The sequence below is a fragment of the Urocitellus parryii genome, chromosome 6 (genome assembly GCF_045843805.1).
Source record: "Urocitellus parryii isolate mUroPar1 chromosome 6, mUroPar1.hap1, whole genome shotgun sequence".
NCBI lineage: Eukaryota > Metazoa > Chordata > Mammalia > Rodentia > Sciuridae > Urocitellus > Urocitellus parryii.
In genome coordinates, this window is record NC_135536.1 from 140,068,448 (window position 1) to 140,085,994 (window position 17,547).

Consider the following 17,547-nt stretch of genomic DNA (forward strand, 5'->3'; position numbering starts at 1 on the left):
AATACCATTAAGGCCGCCTACATAGTAGGAATCATGAGGCACAGTGGTAACATCCATGTTTGGTGTTTTTGTTTTTAAATGTTTATTTTTTTTTTTAGTTTTAGTTAGACACAATATCTATTTTTATATTTTTGTGGTGTTGAGGATTGAACCCAGTGCTTCATGTATACTAGGTGAGCACTGTACCTCTTAGCCACAACCCCAGTACCCCATGCTTGCTTTTTAGGAGTAGAATGTGGTATGTACTTTCTAGCAAGGAATACTTACTAGGGTTTGCTTTTGTATACCTGACTGCTGACGTGGATCATAAGGATTTGGGCTTCTTTTGTTGCTCATCCATCATATTCCATCCATAATTGGCTATGTTTTTTGGGGAAAAATCATATGTCCTGCTTTGTAATTAAAGAGGAATTTTGAGTTGATTTTTCTGCTAGATATTTATTATCATTCAGGTAATATGTTCTAGAGTTTTGAGCTGAATCATTTATGAAGTAATGCATTGGAGTTAGGCATATAGTTATTTTTTTTCTGTGGAATAGATCTTTGTTCTTTGAAAATTTTGTTCTCAAAACACTACAGTAACCAATTTTTAAAAAGTGTTCAAGGTCTTGATAATTTAAAAAAAAATCATTTCTACTTTTGTGAGAGAAAAGTTAAGCACAGAAGTTGATAGCAGGGATGTCTCTAAAATAATCTCTAGATATGATATAGAGCCATGAATTCACAGTTATGATCTTATATTTTGGAACATATGATAATTATCATTGCAAAGCAGCAAACTTTCTTAAAGTTTCTTCCCCCCCCCCCTTAAAGGTTCTGATAGTAAATAAGTTTTTGCCTGTGGGCCATACAGTTTATGTCACAATTATTCATCTCTGTTGTTTAGAGGGAAATCAACTATTGACATTTCACAAATTTATGGATGATATGTATATATCCTCAGTATGTGTAGCTAAAAAAATTGTATCTCATAACAACTCCTTTACTACAATAAGAATACAGTAGCCATATAAAAATATTTGTTGCCTAAAATAGTAGGAAGTAAATCTTATAATGGTTATGCTTAATTTTTTAGACTACCATAATTAAAATAATAATCATTTAATGAAATTAGCTTTTTGAAATGATCTCCCAGGTATTTAGAAAATGACCTGATAGTAACTATTCTACTGATTTTCAGTCACTTCGCACATTTTGTATGTGATGTATCGAGTCCACCACTATGATATTCATTTTACATTAAATGTTCTTATTTTTAAAAATAAAATAACATTGATATTAAAAATTGAGTTTTATTAGTTTTAAGTCCTCATTTATTTTATTTTGTTCTTGAAACATTTAACTTAGGTTTATACTCTTGTTCATCTAATAAGTGTTTTGGATTTATGCCACAAGAGAATATTTTTTTTACTTCCCTGAAGATATTTCAGACTTTGCCAAATGTAGTTAAGGCTGATAATTGGTCTACCTAGCAGTACCTGATGAAGTGCTTGGCTGTTTAAGAGTTCAGAAATGACAATGGACTATTGAGACTGTCATGTCAGTATGCTGTCTCTGACTTCTGTCCTCCCAGATGGCATATGCTTTTGAGTTCTATTTAATGTTGGTCACCTGGTTTGGGCTGTCTGACATTTGACTGGTCTCAGCAGAACAGCCCCACTGGTGTCATACAACAGGTGTTAGGACAGTGGTTCAGCTTCCAACTCTAGCTTCAGTAAATGAACATTGTGCCTTTACCTGTGCAATTCAGTCAATTCATGTAAGCAGAATAGTACAGAACCAAGCTGATTTTTTTCAAGAGCTTCAATGGTGGAGAGATAAAGCACATAATCTTCATGAAATAAATTTTCCTCATTTTTTATTTTTGAAAGTAGTGATAATGTCCCATTCTGGATTTCTGCAACAGATACTTTAGTAGATGAGAAATGAGAAACTTTTATTGGAGCATTTAGGTAGGATTATTATGAGTGCACTATCTGAATTCACTAATGAAATATGTCCCCAAGTTCTGTTAGTATTAAAGGTGGAATACTTACTGATCTTCATGTCTTTTCTATAATCTTGCTTATTATCATTATAATGCATTAACTTTTTAACCTGTATTATGAAGATTATTGATAAAAGTTATGTAACTTTTACCTTTGAGCTGTAACTTACTATAATAGTATTGCCATTAATTGTTTTTTATCTCTGCATTTATTTCCCCAATAAATTGTAGCTTATCAAAAGATAGTTGATGATTGTTTTGTGTAACATTTCATGAGAATAACTTATGTTTACTAACATTGTAAGTGAATGATCTACCACAATATTTTATAAACTCTTGATTGAATCTGAGGAATTAGAAATCTGCTATTATCCAGTGTAGACTGATAGAATCAAATCAGTTGATTTTCCTTTTCCTTTTTGTTTCTTTTTTGTTCAAGAAATAGTTGATGGGTAGAATTTGTCTTTCTTTGTGGGAAAGATTCATTTTGTTTTAATAGTTTTTTTTTCTTTTCCCATTTGATTTCTTGTAGAAGAAATTTTAGTTGTAAAAATTATCTTTTATCTTTCTGTAACTAAGTAAAAATAGGATCATTATGTCCATAGGTTTGAATTCTGGGAAGATTTTGAAGAAGACCATGGAAAGGGAAGAGAAAATGGCTACCAGAGTCTTCATAAGGTGCTAGAGCCTTTCCTTCTCCGGAGAGTCAAAAAAGATGTGGAGAAATCCCTTCCTGCCAAAGTGGAACAGATTCTCAGAGTAGAGATGTCGGCCCTTCAGAAACAGTATTACAAGTAAGCAAGTTTTTTTTCTGGATTAGGCCGTAAGTGATTGAGATCAGTACTGTGAAGCCATTAGATAGATATTTGAGACATAATTTGTGTTTTTTTTAACCCCTGAAGCCACATTATAGATTAAGTCGAAATTTATATTTGGTCAGAAAAGAGGTATTCTTGCTTTTTTTGTCTGTGAGAATTTGCAGTTTTTATTATGTAAATGGTCTGAAGTGTATGTTCATTCTTCATATTATTCCCCCTACCAATAGACACAAGTAAATATTTATTTGTAATTATTTCTTTTCTCTGTCACTTATTAAATTATTTATTAACCTTCTACAAAGTGCTTGGCTACTAGTTACAGGGAACATGAAAATAAATGGAATATGTGCCTGCCAGAATCCTTGCTGTGATAGGGAACGTAGACAAGAGACAAATATTTAGAGCACACCATTGTTCACCAATGGAGGTGAAAGTTGGGGCTTGTGAAGGTTCAGAAAAAGCTCTCACCATTTTGCCATAGGTTGAATATTTGATCATTCTAGCATTCCAAGTGACAGGCAAGTTATATATTTGGTTTAGTCTATAATACCTTAAAACCAAAATAATGGATTTGGGATAGAGGTCAATATATAATGTGCTTGTAATAGGCTTTAAGATTTTAATTTTTAAAAATTATCTGACTTTTTTCTTTTTGTTTCCTTTTTCTTTTTCTTTCTTTTCTTTTTTTTTTTTTTTTTGGTGGTGGTTCTGGGGATTGAACCAAGGGCCTCCTAAATGCCAGGCAAATGCTCTACACTTGTGCTATATTCCCAGCCCCTCATTGTGATTTTTTTTTTAAAAATCATTATTGTGGAACATTTCAAAGACATGTAAGTAGAATAGTACATACTCATGTACCCCATAATCCAGCTTTAAAAATTATTAACTCACGCTCAATATTAGTTTAGCTATCTTTTCTTGCACCTCCCCATCGTATTAAAATATATTCTATAAACATGCCATAATGTTTCAGTGTGTACCTCTAAAAGATAAGGACTTTTTTGTTGTTGTTGCTGATAGTTATTACAATACTGTAAGATAAATCAATAATTACATAACATTTATTGTCCAGTAAATTTTACTTTTGCTGGTTCACACACACACACACACACACACACACACACACACACACTTGTTTGTTTGTCTTGGTATCTGCACTGCTCCATTTATTATGATTGTTTTGTATATCTCTTACATTTATTTTAATTCTTCCCTTGTTTTATCAATTTTTGTGTGAAGAGGCTGACTGACTGTATGTTCTGTAGATTTTTCTCACATCTGGATTTTGTCAATTTTAGCTCCATTGCAGCATTAACATTTTCCTCTGAACTTGTGTGTTTTATACACTCATATATAAATATAGAGGCTTGATTAGACTCAGATTCAGCATAACTCTTTCTTAGAATGCAAAGGTATTTTCTTTCATGGGAGATGTCTTTCTGCTTGTGATATCAGCAGAAGAGCGTCGCCTATATACATTAATTCACTTAGAGTTTACAAAACAGTGTTATTTAGAATTTATCATGCTTTTCATTAAAGGTTGAATACATCTATAAAAAAAGAAGTTCCCCATGTAAACTGAGGAAAAATTCAAAAGGCAGAGTAAATACTTTGGATTTTTGCCATTTTCAAAAGATAATAATTTGAGTTGGCTATCTGACTTAAATTGACATAACACGAATACAGGCTTATTCCTATCTAAAATGCTTAGGACCAGAAGTGTTTCATATTTTAATTTTTTAATATTTTGCAATATTTGTGTATACATAATGAGAAATCTTGAGAATGGGTCCTAAGTACAAAAATGAAATTCTTTTGTTTTATACTTATGCATACCGTTTACACGTAGCCTGAAGGTAAAATTATATGCTATTTTCAGTGAGCTTGTATTTTAACTGTTTTGTCACAAGAAGTCAGGTGTGAAATTTTCCTTTTGTGGTGTCATAGTGGCATATAAAAATGTTTAGATTTTGGAGCATTTTGTATGTTTAATTAGTAATGCTCACCCTGTACTAGTTGCTAGCTTGGTCACTTCTGGAATGATAAAATGTTCTAGATTGATCATGTATATTTCCTCCCTTGGAACAAGATTTGGCCTTTTATCTAAGAAAATCTGCATACTGTTTTATGGGGCATGGTACTTGGATATCACAGACTGGGGTCTAGAGGTGTTCTTTACAGTGTGCTGGATACTTTTGTATTTAGTGCTGGGGATTGAACCCAGGGGTGCTATACCCTAGCCCTTTTTTATTTTCATTTTGAGACAGGATCTCACTTAGTAGCCCAGGCTGGCCTTGAACTTAAAATCTTCATGATTCAGTTTCCTTAGTAGCTGGGATTATAGGCATGTGCTTCCACATCTGTGGTGGACAAGCATTTTCATTGATGAGAATTAGGAAGTTTGTTTTTGAAGATAAAACTACCATTACAAATTGCTTAGCATCTGGGGATTCAATCAGCTATGAATCAAGATATTCAGGAAAAACTTCCATCTGTACTGAACATGTACAAACTCTCTTGTCATCACTAATTAAACAATATGGTATAAGAACTAATTGTATAGTGCTTACATTATATTAGGTATTAAAAGTAATCTAGATATGATTTAAAGTATATAAGAGGATATGGATCAATTATATGCAAATACTACATTTTATATCAGAGACTTGAGCATCTGTAGATACCAAAGGTACTTATATTATACTATAGAGGTTGTATTGGATCTTATGGCTTTTATACCCATACTAAAAATCCCAGTTCTCAACTACATCAACCCAGTATATACTATCCATAACTGTGCCAGGACTACCACTTAAAATATGAATAATAAAAGTAGGTTTAAATTTATTTGTTTATTTTAAAATATATCTCATGAGAAATGGATTAGTGTTGAACACTTGAGATGGTTTTTCTTCTGTGTGTTTAGGCCACCAATGGAATACATAGATTTACTTATTTTAGTTTTCATTTTCAGGGATCATATTGTTTTTTAATTATTTATATATAATGTTTGGAATTCCAAAGACAAAGATACAAAATCTGGAATGTTCAAAGAAATCTACCTTCTATCCCTGTTCCCTCCATTCTGGTTTCTCTTTTTTCACATAATATTGTTATTTTAACATTTTAATGCGTATCTTTTTTTTAAATGTCTTTATTGAAAAATACACCCATGTGCATTTTAACCTTTTAATTTCCTACTTAGCTGTATGATAGCATACATGTATGTTTCTTTACCTTTTTTTTTTTTCACTTGAAACACACTGTGTTATAGATAATAAAGATACTTGTTTTCAGTTGCATAGTATCCCATTGTGGATCTGTAATATAGTTTATTTAGTCAGTTCCCTCGTGGTAGCATTTGAGTTGCTTTAAATACATCACCTGTATAAATAATGCTGCAGTGAAAACCTTGAGATAGATTTCTAAAAGTGGCTGAGAGACATAAAAGGAAAATTTCACTACTCAGAAAATGTATTTTCTTAAATTTTTTTTAGTTGTAGATGGACACAATATTTATTTATTTTTATGTGGTGCTGAGATTTCAAACCCAGTGCCTCACACATGCAAGGCAAGTTATCTACTACTGAGCTACAACCCCAGTCCCAAGGGAAAAGTATTTTAAATACTTGGGAGTTTGTGGTTATGAATTACACATGAGTATGCCTACATATGTCTATTTCTCCTCCCCTCATTCCCATTTTGAATGAGTCATACTTAAGTCATTTAGAATTTATTGTATAAAAAATACTTTTTTTACAACAGGTATAATGGGTATATAGCTTCTAAACTTATGGTCTATCTTAATTTATTTAACCAGTGTATTTTGTTACATGACCTGTTTCTAGTTTCATATTGCAATAAAGCATTTCAGTGATAATCTGTTTTGTGTGTGTGTGTGTGTGTGTGTGTGTGTGTGTGTGTGTGTGTAGAGAGAGAGAGAGATCCTTTTATTATCCCTGTGTTCAGTGTGGTTGAAATATCAAGTAGAGTAAGTAGCATTTCAGTTGTGAGTGAAGATTTGAGAGATTGTAGTTCAGTGACTGGAGATGTAAGGTAAAAACCCCTCCCTGGTTTTTAAACTTCTCTTAGTCCTTTTTGGTTTTTTAATAATATCATGTATCTTCATAACACTCTTTTTTCCTTGAATCTAATAGTATCATTATCATTTTATTTTACAGGTGGATACTGACCAGGAATTATAAGGCTCTTGCCAAAGGAACAAGAGGCAGTACGTCTGGTTTTCTTAATATTGTGATGGAACTGAAAAAATGCTGCAACCATTGTTATCTAATTAAACCTCCTGAAGAAAATGAAAGGGAAAATGGACAGGAGATTCTTCTGGTATGTAGTTCCTATTGTTCACAATTACTTTCTCCAAAGAGTTTAGTTTCTATAGGTGCTTTTATAAATATATTGATTTTCTTCCTGGATAATATTTTCAAGGAAAGCATCAAAAGAAGCTTAAACATATGAGAAAAGTTAAATAAGTGGGGAAAAAAATCTAACAAATATAGTATCACATGTACCAGATTAAAAAGAACATTTCAGTAGTTATGTGTTTGAATATGATGATTAGAATGTGTTTTTAATCTTCAGTCCCTGATCAGGAGCAGTGGGAAACTGATTCTCTTAGACAAACTGTTGACAAGACTTCGAGAAAGGGGGAACAGAGTCCTTATCTTCTCTCAGATGGTGAGAATGTTGGATATCCTGGCTGAGTACCTGACTATTAAGCATTATCCTTTCCAGGTAAGGTAGTTTATTAGCTTTGTTGATGCACCACCCCCCCCCCCCCCCCCCGCACACACACAAGGAGTACTTGGCTTATTAAGGTGGCAAACAAAAAATTTCCTGCTAAAACATATTTAGCTTGAGGTCTCAGTTTTTACTTCATTGTCCAATTTAGGTTAAATCTGTAATGTAAATGATATGTGAATATCATTCTTTTTGGGGGGTGGAGAGGATCAGAGAAAGGGGAATTAGGCATGAGGAAAGTATCGTACATCTCCAAGTCTGTGCTAAAAGTAGGAAGGATGTGAGCACAATTTCAGAAGCCAAAATTCAAGAGAGATTGGGGGGTAGGGTGGGGCGAGGAGAAAATGAAAGAGAAGCGTAAATGAAGTAGACATTGGAGTGAGTTTGGAAACAAAGAACAACATGGGAAATTGAAACCTTACTGTATCCCAAAGCAAGTAGTGATGGTCTTCCCTCTGTGGAATTTTAGTAGAGATTTTCTTTTTCACTCTGTAATGTTCTATGGGAAAAGAGTTTGTTCAGGATAATATTTTTAGAGGTATTCAGTGTACGAGAAGCTTATCTGTAACCTGTTTATAGACATCAGGTGTGTGCAATTTTGACTCAATATAGTATTTTTATTGTGTGTTGGCTGTTAGGTTTACTTTTGTAAACCTTATATTTTAATATGTTATGTTTTAATTTTTTTGTTCTGGGGATTGAGCCCAGGGCCACATGCATGATAAATAAATACATATCCTTCCCACTGAGCTGTACTCCAAACTCTTTAGGTTTATTTTTTAAATTATTTTTATTTTTCAACTTTGAACTGTTTTACCAACTCATATAATGATACTGGTATTGAAGGAACTTGGAGTCAGTGATTATCTTTTAAGAAGGCCTAGCTTTAAGAATTATGAACAAATTGGCTATCAGAATACCTTGAAATTCATTGTTCCATTCAAATTATCTTATGTGGTCTTTGTTTATTTTATATCATGTTATTTTATTTTATTTCATTTTTTTGGTGGTACTAGGGATTTAACCCAGAGACTTGTGTGTGCTAGGAAAATTCTCTACCACACCACTGAGCTTCATCCCTGAACTTCTTTATAGTTTTTGTTTTGAGACAGGTTCTTATGGCCTTGAACTTGGAATCATTCTGTCGTAACCTCCCCCTTAACTGGCATTGTAGACATGTATGACTGTGCCCAGTTCCTTTGGTCTTTTAACAGCTGTTTTAGCTTAATATTATTATCTGTGACTGTTATCAAAAAACAGCACAGTACAAAAGGGTCAGTTAGTGTGTCAGAGTGCTGTGAGCTTTCGTTTCTAGGTAATCATTTGATGTCTTCTAAATCAATAATGCATTACTCTTAGCCTAGGAAGGTGGCTTAGTGGTAGAAGGTTTGCCTTGGACCCTGGGTTCCATCTATACACAAACACATACACACATACACACACAATGAATGTGTATCTCTTCTCTCTAGTGAATAATTCATCTGGGATTCTTCAGGTCTATCATATCTAATCAGTAATCAGTGACTTAGGTAGTGTCTAATGTCTTCTATTAATGGGAATATTAAAGGGAGGCCCTTTAAAGTATTCTGATTTCAAATATAGGCTGTGATCCTGATACATTTAAACATCTGTTTGGTTCAAGGTTCTGAGTAGAATTGTAGTGAATGAGAAAAAAAAAAGGAGCTTCCTAAATGTGAGTGGACTTGAGTTAGGTGGCTTTTGATCCAGTCGCAGAGCTCTGGAGAAATGTAGGTTCTCTGCCTGTAGCCAGCCACTCTTATAGGTCAGTTTTACCTTTTGTAAAATGAAGTATCATAGTACTCTCTCCCAAATCATGATGGTAAGGAGACAAAATGTTAAAATGACTTTAAATAGCAAGAAATGCTTTATACATATAGCATACAGAAAATATTTCTATTTTATATATTAGGTTGTTTTACAATGACAAAGTTGTTTTGTATCTAAAATTGACAGTGTGCTCTAACAAAAAAATTGTATGCCCTAGTCAATGCCAAAGGTTCTCTTTAATTGATGTTGTAATTTGGCTGCTTAGACATTTTACTCCGATTTCAAGAAAACTTGTTATATGTGATTGATTTTTTTTAAACATTTTTCAGTGATTCCACAAAATAGTTTTTAAAAAAATTATGTAAGTAATTTTTTGGTTTACATAGCACTTAATAGTGATATTTTTAACCACATTACCTAAGAAACAGCATTTTTCTGCAGGAGCTAATCGCTAGGTGACCAGTGGTACAATTTGCTAACCTCCCCAATACTGGCAAATACAGAAATAAACCAAGCCTCTAAGCACAGGCTGTGTTTTCATCTTTCTCCTTATAGGTCCTGGTAGTCATTCTGATCCTTGGATAAACCCAGATAGCCCTTTGAATCAGAAGCTTCTGACCTTGAGTTTGTAACTGGAGAGCTCAAGTTACATAGTGTATGCTGCTTATGCACAGCCCCTTCATAGTACTTTGCCAGATCGTTCTGGTTATATTTACACTGTGGTTATATTTACACTGGGTGATAATAAAGGTTGCAAGTCTGGTGTTCTATTCTGAGTGTAGCTGATCTTCTGACGTTATGATTTTCTTGTGGTTTATTTTTACAGCGTCTGGATGGTTCCATCAAGGGAGAAATCCGAAAACAGGCACTGGATCACTTCAATGCAGATGGGTCTGAGGTACTCGATGCATGGCTTTATTATTTGGGCAACTTGGGCTCTCTATTAAGAGGAGAGTCTTTTCAGCTTAATGTATTTTGTTTCAGAAACAAACATTTTGTAGTACAGTTCCCTTGTCTTGAGAATGAGAAATCTCTAATATAAAAGATGCCTCTTTTGTTGTTTATATGTCATTAAAGCATACATATGTTTGTTTAGCTTTGTGGTCTGGTTAATGACAGTTCTCCAGTGACCTTGAGCTGTGAGTTCATGGGCTTGGAAGAATAGCAAAGAAAGGGTGGAAAAGGGCTGGCCAGAAGGATTAGTTTTGACACGTACAATATATCAGAAGGCTCTGATCTGTACTGCTTTGGTAATTAAAGGTTGAATAGTATGTTTGCCTCTCTCAAATTTGCCATTATGATGTGGCTTACTTAATGTTTCTACTCTGGTTAGCAGCAACATTTTTAAATTACCAAGTATCTCAGTTGAGTTGGCATTGTTAAGTATGTAGTGTAGGATATGTCTTTATAAGAACTACTTAAAATAGATTTAGAAATGCTGATTATACTGTATATCATATTCAAATGATCAACTAACATGGAATTTGAGAGAAGTGAGAGAAAAAAGCTTTAGTGTAAAAAAAAGAATAATGTACAGAGGTAAAGGAAGCAGTGTAGAAGGTCTAGAAGTATCGAAGAGGAAAAGCCTGGGTTACGTATGTTTTGTTTTTGTTTTTAAATAGAATAGATTTAGTGTTCTACTTTCTGGAAAGCTTTAATTGTCCATTTTATTATTACAGAATGATATGGATATGTCTTCTGCCTCTAGAGTCACAGACAATCCTATTAGACTGGTATTCTGGCTGTTTCTGTAGCCTAAAATTTTACTTCTCTTTTAGAGCTTTGGTTATTAATCTGTTTAGGATCAAGATTGAGTCATTAGGAATGAGGAATTGAATTACCAAAAGCATTGGTTATCACCTAATTCTCATCTCTCTTTTCCCTTCTGTTTCCTCAACTGCCAAAGTACAATGATTCCAAAACATAATTCATAATATTATTATAATGATTAAGTTTGATACTGGTTTACATTGCCTGACACTAGTACACACTCAATAAACATCAGCTCTTTTTATTATGCTATATATTGAAACTGGTTTTGTATTCTCTTAGTTTAAAAGATAGTATGAGATAGTTTGAGTTGCAGTGGCAAATCATATGCCTAGCAAGTTCAAGGTCCTAGGTTCAATCCCTACACCTATGTCCATCAGCCCAACACAAAAAGTGTAAGTTGAATGTTTCTTATTGTCCTTTTTGAGAGAAAAGTCAAATTCTGACATTTCTTTCTGTATGTATAATTCTCAAATGATTTCTGCTCTCCCTCATTGCTGTATATAAATATAAGTTCTGCACCATTCCCTATAGTCTTTTTAAAATTAATTTAAAAAAATGAAATACTATTTTGGAAAAACATGCCATTTAACAAATTTGATGGTAAAAAGCATGAAGAAGAAAAATTATATAAAACCCTCATCCCAGAGACAACTTGCTTTTCACAACATTTGAATGTAAATTTAAATGAATATTGGATAAAACTATTTATTACTGTATATATTTACCAAATTGGGATCATGCCGCATATGGCTTTGTTGTCACCTTTAATTCAAAATTATGCTTGGAGCATTTTCTCCGTGTTATTAAAGTATTACAGAATTTAATTTCTAATATTTCTTTGTGCCTATAACATTATTGATTTAATGATTTTATTATTGTTGGATATAATTAAGAGGGTATGAGCATTTAAAAAAGAGTTTTGCTAATGTTTTGTTGAGTTTTCTGGTAACTCATCCTAATCTATCTGCTATTTATCCTTAGGCTTCTCTTCAGAGAAGTATTTCTCAACAAGGATCACCTACTACCATACATTGTCACACCTGTTGATAATTCCTTATTGTAATTGTTTAAAATTCTTTCAAGACAGCTCTCTCTATTTTTATTTCTATTTCCTGTTGCTGTTGAATCTTTTTTGTTGTTGTTGTTACTGAGGATGGAATTCAGGGCCACTCAGTCACTGAGCCTCATCCCCAGCCCTATCTGGTATTTTAATCTGAGTTGCTTAGTGCCTTGCTTTTGCTAAGGCTGGCTTTGAATTCACGATCCTCCTATCTCAGCCTCCTGAGCTGCTGGGATTACAGGCATGCACCACGGTGCCCTGTTTGCTTTTGAATTTTACTGTTAGACTATTGGAGACCTTTTTATTGTGTCTACATATGTATATTAAATATGCCCATTTATTAAGATGTAACCCTATGCTACAAGTTTTTATGTCCCACTTCTGAGCCAAAAAGGCATTGTTTTTGATATACATGATCAAATTCCCTGAAGATAGAAACCCTTTTGGCTTTTTTCCTCTGGGACTTATACAATTTATTCTTTTCCTCTGAGCTTTCAGGTGAAGGCAGTTCCACCATGCCTGCCTAATCTTTTACTATTATTGCTGTGAAAACTGGAGGTTGTCAGTGTCTAAGTGTTTACTACACAACTCTCTTCAGCCAAGCCTTGGGGTTTTCTTTTTGCATGTTTTTGCGGTGGTGGAGGACCCTGTGCTCTTTACCAGTTCCAATATGTGATCTATTTAATGCAGTTTCTATGTTCCTCACCAGCCTAACAAATGAATCAATATGTACAGAGTTAACTATCTTTGTTTATATTAATTGCCTTGCATTAGTATAAACATAATCTCTCTTTCCCCAGAAAATATGTATCTGGGTAACTTGGTGGAACAATTCCTACAATAATTAAGTTTGTTTGACTTTTCAGTTAGTTTCTTATATAGTAGTTTTATCCAGGAGATAAAACTTATTCTCTAGCCCCTGTTGCCTTATTAGATTCTACTTTACTCCTTTGTTCACTGCATTGACTCTTCCTTTTAATCAAATGAAAATTCCCTCTGCCATCAAGCCCCTGACCTTCTTTTAGCTTCCGTAAAGTTTGTCCATCATATCTCACTTTTCTTCATACCTGCAGGGGTTTCCAGGTATAAGGGCTTATTGGAGTATGAAACTGTTTCTGAGAAGGCCACTGCATAAAGTAGTATATTGCATTGTGTACAGGACTTCTGTTTCCTGCTCTCGACAAGGGCTGGTGGCCTGGGAATCAATTTGGCTTCAGCGGACACAGTGGTCATCTTTGACTCTGACTGGAACCCCCAGAATGACTTGCAGGCACAAGCCCGAGCCCACAGAATTGGTCAGAAGAAGCAGGTCAGTGGGGAGAGGCTTCTGGATGTAGCTTTGGGATCGGAGTAAGTGGTTTTTTTCAGACCTTTCAGGATGTTTGTAAAATACTTATTTTCTCCCATTTATCTTTCATTGTCCTTAAGTGTCAATTTCTGTTTAATAAGTAGTACAAATAAGAGAAGATAGCTTTGGGCTAAGATGAACCTAGTAAGGCCTCTTAACCTTTCTGTTTGAAAGTATATCAGTTCTCACTTTCTGTGAATTAACCAAAAAAAGATGTATGATATAGACTGATATGTATGAAAAGGTTAGAGCCAAACCTTTTCCCTGTTTTAATATCAAGTAGTTGCTAAATATTCTAGCATTGCTGAAAAAATGTGTTCTTATTCATGGCAATGTTAGCTTTGTACTATATTGGAAAACTACATGCTAGTTTCTTTTGTATATGAATTTCAAAGTCTGTTCTAGTAATAGCTAACTCATAGGTTTCAGTCATGGCCAATGATTCAGTTTTTGTAAAATTTCCATCAGTGAAACTGGTTGATCTTTAGTAAGATTTTTTGTTATTAGAATAAGGCTGTAATAACATCGTTTGAAGCAATTTTATTTAATAAGAGTACAGCTGCAACATTTTTAAAGAATGCAGCCTACTTAAGCTGCCTACTTGGATGAATGGTCATTTATGATAGTGGTCATTTATGGTAGTAGAGAGCATAATTTTTTTCCTCCCTTGGTTTTTGTTTGGTCAGACATAAGGATAACATTTTATTTTCCTATAGGTAAATATTTACCGCTTAGTTACAAAGGGGACTGTGGAAGAGGAAATCATAGAACGGGCCAAAAAGAAGATGGTATTGGACCATCTGGTGATTCAGCGCATGGATACCACTGGCCGGACAGTTCTGGAAAACAACTCTGGAAGATCTAAGTAAGTGTTAGAAAGATTGGAGAGGTAGGCAGAATTCAGTTGATTTTATACCCACATTTGATATAATTCTAATAGGATTACCTACTGGCTATTGTGAGTCCATTCATTATCTAACTAAGAAAAGATCATAACTGCAAGAAAGAAGCCAGGTCATTTATTTTTGCTTATCTTGCCTTACACTCTCCCACCTTCTGCTTATGTGCTGGTCCTCTTTTTTTTCTTGCCTGTCCCTTGCTTTTGGCTCCTCATGTGACATACAACAGCAGCCGCAATGAAGCTGTGTGTTGCCTTTGACTTTTCAACAGTGACACCAGACTGAATTGGCAGCTGTTACTTCACTGTGTATAAAAATATTTGTGTGGAGATTGTTGTGCTTTTTGCTAATGATGACAGAAATGTTTAGATGGAAAATTGTGAGTTGACACTTTGATCAGATTATAGACTGCTGTAGTTGTGTTTAAGATGAAATCAAATTAGTTTTTCCTAAATAGAATGTTTTCATATAATTTTCCTAAGTGAGAAGAGCTTTATGCATTCTATTTTGGATCATAGTTGAAAAGGTTGAAAATTCTCAGTTAGTGAAAACTTTATAAAAGGCAGAGTGAACGCTCTTTCATATTGTTATTCATTTTTCTTGCTTAATCATATAAATTTGAGCCAACTGGACAGGAATTGATTTTCTAGGCTTCTGATTTACTAACCATAGACTAATCATGTGGATAAAAAATGAAGTATTTGTGGCTCATTTTTTCTTGGGACAAAATTTACCTTTTCCTCTGTATAAATGATAGGTATTCTGAAGTATATCTCCTTAGTGCTTATTTGACATTCCTAAGAGATTGCAACTGCATTTTACTTCTGCAGCTCAAATCCTTTTAATAAAGAAGAACTGACAGCGATTTTGAAATTTGGAGCAGAGGATCTCTTCAAAGAACTTGAAGGGGAAGAGTCAGAGCCTCAGGTAATTAACAATGAGGAAAACTTTTGTTGAGAAGAATCATCTATGAGAATCTAAATATTTTGGGAAGCAGATTCTGAGTGTGTCAGAGGCTTATTAAGTATTTGAAGGGACATAGTTTCTTTTTCTTCCTTTCTTTCTTTCCTTTCCTTCCTTTCCTTTTTTCTTTCCAAAACCTAGTGCTCTTACTAAATCAAATAGGCAAGAATGAATAAATCCTTTTTGGATTCTGTCTTTATGTTTTCCCCTAATATTTTTTTAGTTTCATCTTATCATTTGCATAAATAATAATTTAAAACATTAGATATAGGGCTGGGCCTCTGGTTCAGTGGCAGAACACTTGCCTCGCATGTGTGAGGCACTGAATTCAATCCTTAGCATTGCATACAAAAATATGCACATAAAATACACAAAAAATTAGATCAAAGATTATAGGATTGAGTTATAAGAATAAATAGGATTTCAGGAAAAAATTTGGTTTATTGCATTTAACATTTTCATTAAATGTTGAAGACTCTTGCTTTTCTTTAAATTTCTTAAAACTACTATATCTGTTTCTGTTCCTTCAGGAAATGGATATAGATGAAATTCTACGGTTGGCTGAAACCAGAGAGAATGAAGTGTCAACAAGTGCGACAGATGAGCTTTTATCACAGTTTAAGGTATGAAGATCTTATTGGGAAAGAGTTCTTGCACATTGATTCATTATGTAGTATTTACTCATGTCTTTGGTACTTTTTTTGTACTAGGCACTCTGTTTATCCTCATTATCATTATTAGTTACAAATATGTTGTAAACGTAATCTCCAGTCTTCCTCATGAAGGTAACCACTGAAGTGGGCTGTCTGCCCAGAGTCAGCATGCAGAGGAGAATAAGCTGGCAAAGAGGGCTAAGAATGTGTTGTCAGTGGGATGGATGTAGACCAGAGTTTGGAGGATCTGAGGAACACAAGTGGAATTAAATGCTGTGCATTTGGGAGGCTTGGTAGTGCTTATTTTTTATTTCTTCCTTTTGTAAAGGGGGTTAGTAATGTTTGTTGAAACAAAATTAAATGAGATGAAGGCTAAATGTGGACGATGGGCACCAGATGAACAGGATGGCACCACTGAGCATTGGTATTTACCAAAAATCTTAGGGACAGTAATTTATGAAGGTAGAAAGAGGCTGGACATGGTTGCCCATGCCTGTAATCCCAGCACCTCCAGAGGTTGAGACAGGAGGATCACGAGTTCAAAGTCAGCCTCAACAATTGGGAGGCTCTAAGCAACTCAGTGAGACTGTCTCTAAGTAAAATACAAAAAAAGGGGCTGGGGATGTGGCTTAGTGGTCAGGTGCCCCTAAATTCAATTCCCAATATCCCCCCCACCCCCCAAAGAAAATAAGATTAAGGGAGTTAAGATTTTAAAAAGATGTTACCATGTTACTAGATTGACAAAAGAACTTGAAAATAGGAAAGTGTATTGAAGGTTCTAAGAAAACATGACCTTTTGACACATTCCAGAGTAGACAGAAAAGGATACAATCAAAAGCCCAGGTAGAGGATTTGGCCTTGGAAAATAAAAGAAAAAGTTCATCTTTGGGAATAGAAGAGATGTGGGAATTTAGTTTGTGACCTTAAGTACCAATAAAGTAAGTGGGTTATTTGCTGAGAGATAGAAAAGATTTGGGACAGCTGTGGGTGAGTTTTAGGGAGGAACTTGATAGAGAATCAGCTGAATCTAAATGAGATGGCTTTTCTGTGGAGTTGGTTAGCAGAATCATATGACTTTCTTTCTTTCTTTTTTTTTTTTTAAGAGGTGGAAACAATATTTTTATTTCATTTTAATGTGGTGCTGAGGTTCAAACCCAGTGCTAGGCGAGTGAGCACTCTACCACTGAGCCACAATCCCAACCCCTCTTATGACTCTCTTCATTAGTACTTGTGATCAGAGAAATTGGATCAGCTGGCTATCCTAAGTTGGAGATTGGCTTGGGAAGCATAGAAAATAAAAATAGTAAAGGTTTCCTAGATGGAAATGAGAACATGGTTGGAAGGATTAGGCATGGGTTGATTCAACACAGGATAGAGTAGCAAGAGAGACCTGGAGGTTATAGTGATGGTTAAGTGCAACAGGCCCATAGGCTCATGGGAGGAATAAAGAGTGTTTGGAAACAATCACTACAGTGTAATGGACTCCACGGTTGGCCAGCA

The 17,547-nt window shown here is 34.4% G+C and overlaps 1 protein-coding gene across 1 annotated transcript in view; it reads left to right on the forward strand.

Annotated features, from left to right (window-relative positions):
- Positions 1-17,547, forward strand: part of Chd2 (chromodomain helicase DNA binding protein 2) — a 121,839-nt gene that overhangs the window by 59,598 nt on the left and 44,694 nt on the right. The window contains exons 17-24 of the mRNA XM_077800220.1: positions 2,593-2,781; positions 6,987-7,149; positions 7,405-7,557; positions 10,178-10,249; positions 13,344-13,493; positions 14,249-14,397; positions 15,262-15,358; positions 15,925-16,017. Coding sequence (XP_077656346.1) covers positions 2,593-2,781; positions 6,987-7,149; positions 7,405-7,557; positions 10,178-10,249; positions 13,344-13,493; positions 14,249-14,397; positions 15,262-15,358; positions 15,925-16,017 — 1,066 coding nt within the window. The remainder of the gene's footprint in view (positions 1-2,592; positions 2,782-6,986; positions 7,150-7,404; positions 7,558-10,177; positions 10,250-13,343; positions 13,494-14,248; positions 14,398-15,261; positions 15,359-15,924; positions 16,018-17,547) is intronic.